This window comes from Protomyctophum parallelum, assembly GCF_964188405.1.
Source record: "Protomyctophum parallelum genome assembly, chromosome: 15".
NCBI lineage: Eukaryota > Metazoa > Chordata > Actinopteri > Myctophiformes > Myctophidae > Protomyctophum > Protomyctophum parallelum.
The window spans coordinates 24,026,608-24,034,168 of record NC_139710.1 but is presented as its reverse complement, the minus strand read 5'-3'; the positions used below and the strand labels follow the sequence as shown (position 1 = coordinate 24,034,168).

The window sequence follows — 7,561 nt, the reverse complement described above, 5'->3', positions numbered from 1 at the left end:
ACTATTTGAATGGGATTTTCATCTGTATTGGCTGAGAACAACGGAGTCTATGCCCTTTTCGATGTGCTAGACCCCCGGGAGATGGAGAGGGTCCAGCGTTTTGGCATCAACCTGTAAATATATCTAACCTCTCTTCACCTATACCTTTGTTTAGAAACTGCTTCTGTAGATCTTTCCTGCCAGTCTCTTTGTCTTCCAGCTCTTCCAGAGTTTTACTGATACTGTCCATGTCTGGTACAAACAGAGCATGCACATTAATGCACATTTCAATATAACTTCTATTGTTCTAAAAGCTCTTTGGGTTAATTAATCTGATTCAAATATAGCAACACAGGTCAGCAAAAGCAAATCTAGATAGACCACTATACAGATAAAGAATGTTACATTAGGCTAAAGGGGTTACAGGAAGGAGTGCACCAGTGAGGCAGCTATAGCCGGTTTGACAATATTGTCAAAAATGCAATGTCTCAACAAACGAAAGCCAAAGGAAACTGATTTCAGAATAACCTGTTTATAAGCTAGAAAAGGTGCTCCTCAAAGCACCAGCCAGGTCAGTTAGGGTATTGCGGGCCAGGCACCAGCAATGTTAGGAATTCAGTCATTATAGAGGTGAGTGGAATCGCTCATGATTTGAGGCATTTTGTTCAGAGCGAACCACACAACTTTAGATGCGTCTTGATCACATAATAATATTAATACCTCGAATATATATAGTGCTTATCTGAGTACCCAAAGTTGTGGAGATACTGTGTACCGATTTGCAGAAAATCTGTAGGCCTACTAGTAATATAAAAAATAAAATTGCCTCCTGTTGGCGCTATAACAGGTCAGTGTGAAAAATGTGCACACACGGACGGTCGGACAGGGTGCAAAACATAGTCTGACTCTGAGCCACACCCTTTGCCTGTAAACAAGATAAATATAATATTTAATATAGCTTCTTACAAATGTAAGCAGACAGCAGAGGATATGTTTTAATATCTTATATTATATTATATATATATTATATTATATATTATATATTAAAATACTCATATAGAAACCCATTTCAATAGTTTATTTTGAGAGAAAGAGCAGCTTAAAATCTTGAGAGAGAGAGAGAGAGAGAGAGAGAGAGAGAGACAGAGAGGAACATATAATCACACATTTCAGAACCAAGGTAATAACTATAAGAAGGATGAGAGGTCAAAGTCGTCACTGAGATGCGGGTAACTGGTGCTCTTGAGAACTTAACACCCACACCGCTATAGAGACATTATATTTTCCAGTCCAGACAGGAGGGTGGGTTTGGTGTCCCAAACGTGGAATGGAATTTATAACGCCACAAGGCTGGCTCGCTTGATAAACATGCTAAACAATGATGACAAGCCTGTCAGGGAACTTGCTATATCTTCTCTCTGTCCATGAAACGGCGTAAAGTGCCCTTGTCGAGAGAGAGCAAGCCAAGTTTCCTGGGGTTCCGAAGAAAGCCCAGCCTTAACATGGACACACATGCTACTGGGTTTGGGGTGTCGTCAGATTGGCCTGACCTCAATGACCTCTGTGTGAGAACACAGAGTATATCGCTGTGTTCGACCAGACTCGGACACTGTAGCACTCTCTGAGAACATTATTACCAACTGTTTGATCGCAGTAAGGGCTACTGTTATTACTTGCGCAAGCAGAGCGAGCAAGTACTAGTTTCGCCCGGGACTCGTATGCACCGTCCCAGCCGTCCCGCCAATTTTGATACGTATGCACCGTCCCAGCAAATTGTGCCTGATACGGCAGTGGTGCCAGATTACATACATGTATACATACAGTAGGAGCATTACCTTTAATCCTCCCAACACTAAAACATATCGTCATTACGTCACCATCGAAAACCAATTACACTCTGGCATTGGGTCCTTTAATCCACATCTTTATTACGTCATCATTGAGAGCTAGTTATACATTTGTACATGTACATCTATGTAATCTGGCACCACTGCCGTATCAGGCACAATTTGCTGGGACGGTGCATACGCATCAAAATTGGTGGGACGGCTGGGACGGTGCGTACGGCGCAAAGTAACCACAGTATACCGCTAATCAACTTACAAATTACATATACATAGTATATATATAACTAGCTCTCAATGATGACGTAAAAAAGATGTGGATTAAAGGACCCAATGCCAGAGTGTGGTGACGTAATGACGATGTTTTAGTGTTGGGAGGATTAAAGGTAATGCTCCTATGTAGTGATGCACCGAATATTCGGCCGCAGAAAATATTCGGCAGAAAATGGCTAAATAAGCATTTTCGGCCTATTCGGTTTCGGCCCAAATAGGCAGAAAATATATCACCGAATAGTGTATGCAATTAATGCATTCAAAGAGCTGAATAAATGTTTTATGGATCCATAATAGTGATTATTATTTAAGTTAAGTTTTGCCATAACCATAATATAACATTTGTAGAATCAAACTCAGGTTAATGGGTTAAGTGAGGATACTAAAACAGCGATATTCAGTTACACTTCATACCAATGATACTGTGCGGGTGTAGGTATGTTAAGTGATAACCACTTTCAACATGGCATTATAGGCAAAAGCTTTCTAAATCTTTCAAATTTTCCAAACATCTACAAGCTTGTAGGTCAACAATCTTTGCTATTTGTTGTACAACAAAGTATTTATACTGCTTAAGTGGCATTCTGGACTAGACCTGTCTGGCTGGAAACATTGTGGTTGCAAGGACTGCATTTCTGACCTTTCAGATACAGGACTGTGTCACAGTCATTACCCGGTGATTGAGAGATTATTTATTCTGTACTTACTCTGTATAAACATACTATTTTAACTAGTGATGCCCCGAATATTCAGCCGCAGAAAATGTTCGGTTTCGGCCCGAATAGGCAGAAAATATATCACTGAATAGTGTATGCAATTAATGCATTCAAAAGGGCTGAATAAATGTTTTATGGACCCATAATAGTGATTATTTTTTAAGTTAAGTTTTGCCATAATCATTTATTTTAAATAAATCAGGTAGCTTTAAGGTACGGCCATGACAGCAATGGTAGGAAAAAAGATGTATAATATTAATCATATTCGGATATTCGGTATTCGGTTTTCGGCCAAATGTTTCCTATATCCGGTATTCGGTTTCGGCCAAGAATTTCAATTTCGGTGCATCCCTACCCCTATGTATACATGTATGTAATCTGGCACCACTGCCGTATCAGGCACAAGTAGTCATTACTGAGATTTGACAGTTTGTAGAGGTCGAAAGTACTTGCACGCTCTGCTTGCGCACTAGTAGGCCATTTATGGCCTACTAGTGTGCAACAAGCAAGTATGCATTTGACAGAGTGCAGTTCTAGTTTATATAGTTGTTACAACTCAAATGGCTAGGGGTAAGATGAGTAGGCAACATAGGAAGGAGGAAGAGGAAACCATGATCAAATGCGAGGTTTTATTATAATAATATATATAATAAAACGTAATCAAAAGTAAATGATAAAAACAATAAAGAAAACAACGCCTTTCCGAAGGGCGTAAGGAACAATGCGGGTCAAACAATAGAGTTAGTAGTCACACAGAGTAGCGGGTCGGAGGAAGACCATAGTGATGTTCCCCGACGAGCTGTCAGGCCCAGACTGACTAAGTAGGTAACGGTGCACCCATTGGCCACTGGGTGACACGTGACCGGCAGCCAATAAGGGAGGCAGGCGTTGATCTAGCCTCGGAAAACCAGATGTTTTTATTTCCAGGGAGAAAAAAAAGCGTTGATCAGACGCCTGACTATAGAGCCGGCCCCTCGTTGATGTCACTGACAAGGTAAACACAAACAATCCAACCTGGACTGGAGAAGAACACATATATAATAGAAGGCGCTCTCTATTCCAATATATGGTTCATGACTACTTAGATGTATAATTATATATATAATAAGAGATATCACAGATAGGTCTATACAGTATATAATAGGCTATACCACAACAATACCACCAGTTACGTCATATAAATATATACATAATATTAACCAATAAATATATATATATTTATACTACATCATACTACTCATAACACAAAACTAACCATAACAAATAAACACACACGTGACCGCAGTCCACGTGACAATAGTAATAGAACATATCACCAGTCACTGGACACTGGACTGGTTTAAAACTACAAGGAAAGATTGCTTGCCTTCCTGCTGCAGATCACACAGTCCCTCATACAATATTCAAAAATGTATATCAATCCAAATCCAAATACGTCAATACTGACATTCATAATATCATTATATAAATATATACAATGACTAAAACCAGGTAAAGACAACACTTATGGCATATCACATCATTATATCCAAAATCCCAGGTGATCTATCGATATGTCTCCTAGCCCTGTATATTCAGATCCTCGATAAGACATGGTTCATTTTCCTCAAGACCTTTGTAGAAAACACGTTTGGCTCTAGCCCCGCGGTTATTCAAGAGTATAAAGAGTTCCCTCATCTTTCCCTGATTGGTTCTCTCAGCCCTGACATTACTGTAGTCCTCATCCTTCATGACGCCCTCTTCAGCCAGTAGGTCCAGGATGGGTTCCACATTGCTCACTCTCTTAATCAAGGCACGCTGGTGTTTAGTGACAAAGGCAATCTCTGTGGACAAAACATATTAAACAATAATTAAAAATGTTTTCTTTGCATCAGCAAACAATATTAATGGAATATTAATGTTTTGTAGGACTTTCTCAGATTTGTGAAATTTAAACAGATAATTAAATAGCCTACTAGTTGTTGGTTCCTACAATTTTCATAATAATTAGAATACAAAAAACAGACTCCCAATGTAATAATACATTGATGATTAGAAAGTTATCTTATACATTTAATTTGAATGTTTCAATACACTTTAGGACACTAAATAAGCCTGTTTCTATAGGAATTAAAATACAAAGGAGTAATGCAGACTTCTATGAAAACCATTTGAATTGGATTTGATAGTAAAGCTACTGTACATGTAAGTCTGAATTAATTGTCTTCACTGTAGAGTCTACAGCACTCACCTGGGCAAGATGCAATCGCACCTTTGGATGTTGCTGCAAGAAAGAAAATGTTCAAATTAATTTAAAATGCAAAATGCAGCATGTGAGCTAGCTAGTTGTAGAATCAAATTACTTTAAACAGCACTCACCTGGAACAGATACAGCTGCTCCGTTGAATGTCGCTGCCAGAAATAAAATGTATTCACATTCATTCAAAACATGCAAATGATGTGAGCTAATATGGACTAGTAAAGTTGGAAATGAATTGTTAAGTTGATGAGTCCAACTAATTTAAACAGCACTCACCTGGGACTGAGACAGCTTCAACTTTGGGTTGTACTGTAAGAAATAAAACAGTGTTCCCATGTGAGATAATGGCCTAGTCACTTTTACACACAATTACTGACACTGTCACAGGCATAGGTAAAAGCAATAAAGGACTTTTGTTTTGCCAAAATTGAAAGTGTTAGTGTTGAGAATATATCTACAGTATAGCTTATTTTTCTGCGTATGCATGGTGAAAATTGTAGCCTGCAGCCTACCTTTCTTGTGAACTATTATATGTGGATTGGTTAAGTAATCAATTGGGAGGTGTGGGGTTGCCATGGCAATCAATTGGCTGAGGCAGAGGCTTGGAATTGCTTGGGCTGAGCCTTTTGTGGTGTTTCTGGACAACGGTGTATGTCACAGACTCAAGGCCGGACACTGCACTCCACATTTATAGTTAGATTGCAATCTGTTTAGCACTACATGTACCCTCTCTTCACCTACCGTTGTTTTGACACCGCTTCTGCAGATCCTTCCTGCCAACCTTCCCCAGAACATTCACCATGATCTGATCCACATTATCGGGGTACGTCTGCAGAATCACGTCGGCTGTGTCCATCCTGTCTTTGTTCTGCAGGAGGGCTCTTCCAATCGGGTCTTGGCCGTCGAGGTTAGCAGGTTCTCGCAGGAACCTCTGGAACCTCTTGAACTCGTCGTCCTCCAGGTCATCCAGAATTAAATTGATGTGGTCCATGTCTGGTACAAACATGAAACAGACCATCTATAATTCTACATGTACATTCAATATTATATGCACTTTTCTAAAAGCTCTTTGAATTAATTAAACCGATTCACACATAGAGACACAGGTCAAAGCACATCCATATAGATTAGCCACGGTTACAGATGTAGAATGTATTTAGTGGGGACATATACACAATAACTGAAGGTCGGCCCTTAGAAGCAATTTCTTTCGCGAAATACAGTAGAATAGAAACACAAGACATCTTACCACCCTACACCTCTCAAACGAGTCTTCCTGTTTCATTTAACTATTAGACAGACAGCTCTGAAGAGGACTTTGATGAACAAAGACTGCTTAAGGCTAAACCTAGCTGGTTGGACAACATATCTGTCTCAGCAGAAGAATTCTAACCAACCTGATTTCAGAATAACCTGTTGTTTCCAATTAGGAATTGAGGGCCTTCTCTCACTCACTCTCACATTTTCTGAATCAGGTTGCTTTTGACAAAATTAATGTGGCAACAAAGGGACACACATAGCTGTGGTTGCACCACTCAAAAATCAACCATCCACACTCAACATTTTGGGTCATTTTATCGTCTACTCATGCTTTTGTGAACACCCCGGACATTTAAGTAACTCGATTCAGTATTTCGATATTTGATATAATTTTTTCAGACACAACTTCCTATACAAACCCATCATAAGTTCGAACTCCATTTTAACCATGATAGATTCATCGAAAATACCCACCCTTGGCTCTGGTGACTCATACTGCAGTGCTCTTGTGGTTTGCATTCATTTTATAAATATTTTGTTGTATTTCATTATTCCCTTTAATTTGAATAACCTTGCTGCTGCTCCATATTTCCCAATAAATAATCACTTGAATCCATAGAAGCTCAAATCTTACCTGTGTTTCAGTGAAGTGTAGAAGTGTAGAGGACTGCACACTATTGCACAGCGGTCAAAAAAAGGAACAAAAAGAAAGAAAAGACAGGAAGGAAGTGATAAAGGGAAGTGATGTACCTATCCTATGTGTTGTTGTTGTTTGTTGTAAGTAAAGTTCAGAGACCCACATTCTCCTCAACTTCCACAACATAGCCTATTCTCAGTTGAGATTGTGATTGGTTCAAAACGATGGTGAGGTGTGGCAAAAGTAGGGATGCACCGAAATTGAAATTCTTGGCCGAAACCGAATTCCGAATATAGGAAACAGTTGGCCGAAAACCGAATACCGAATATCCGAATATGATTAATATTATACATCTTTTTTCCTACCATTGCTGTCATGGCCGTACCTTAAAGCTACCTGATTTATTTAAAATAAATGATTATGGCAAAACTTAACTTAAAAAATAATCACTATTATGGGTCCATAAAACATTTATTCAGCCCTTTTGAATGCATTAATTGCATACACTATTCGGTGATATATTTTCTGCCTATTCGGGCCGAAACCGAACATTTTCTGCGGCTGAATATTCGGGGCATCACTAGTTAAAATAGTATGTTTATACAGAGTAAGT

General features: G+C 39.1%; 1 protein-coding gene across 1 annotated transcript; it reads right to left on the bottom strand.

Moving 5' to 3' along the window:
• Window positions 1-4,206: 4,206 nt before the first annotated feature.
• LOC310871950 (apoptosis-associated speck-like protein containing a CARD) lies at window positions 4,207-6,969 on the bottom strand. Its single transcript, XM_083783593.1, has 5 exons — window positions 6,946-6,969; window positions 5,793-6,044; window positions 5,328-5,360; window positions 5,043-5,075; window positions 4,207-4,635 (listed from the first exon to the last, which is right to left on the bottom strand). Exons 2-5 carry the CDS (start codon window positions 6,040-6,042, stop codon window positions 4,373-4,375), a joined length of 579 nt encoding a protein of 192 aa, XP_083639719.1. The 5' UTR covers window positions 6,043-6,044; window positions 6,946-6,969; the 3' UTR covers window positions 4,207-4,372.
• Between the last annotated feature and the right edge of the window lie 592 nt (window positions 6,970-7,561).

What these genes read in the sequence shown, in the direction of transcription:
- LOC310871950 (XM_083783593.1), bottom strand. Translation starts at nt 6,042, where the DNA reads ATGGACCACATCAATTTAATTCTGGATGACCTGGAGGACGACGAGTTC. An exon ending in TGAAGCTGTCTCAGTCCCAG is followed by an intron (nt 5,076 to 5,327) that starts GTGAGTGCTGTT and finishes TCTTTCTTGCAG; the next exon opens with CAACATCCAAAGGTGCGATT. An exon ending in TGCGATTGCATCTTGCCCAG is followed by an intron (nt 4,636 to 5,042) that starts GTGAGTGCTGTA and finishes TTTTGTCCACAG; the next exon opens with AGATTGCCTTTGTCACTAAA.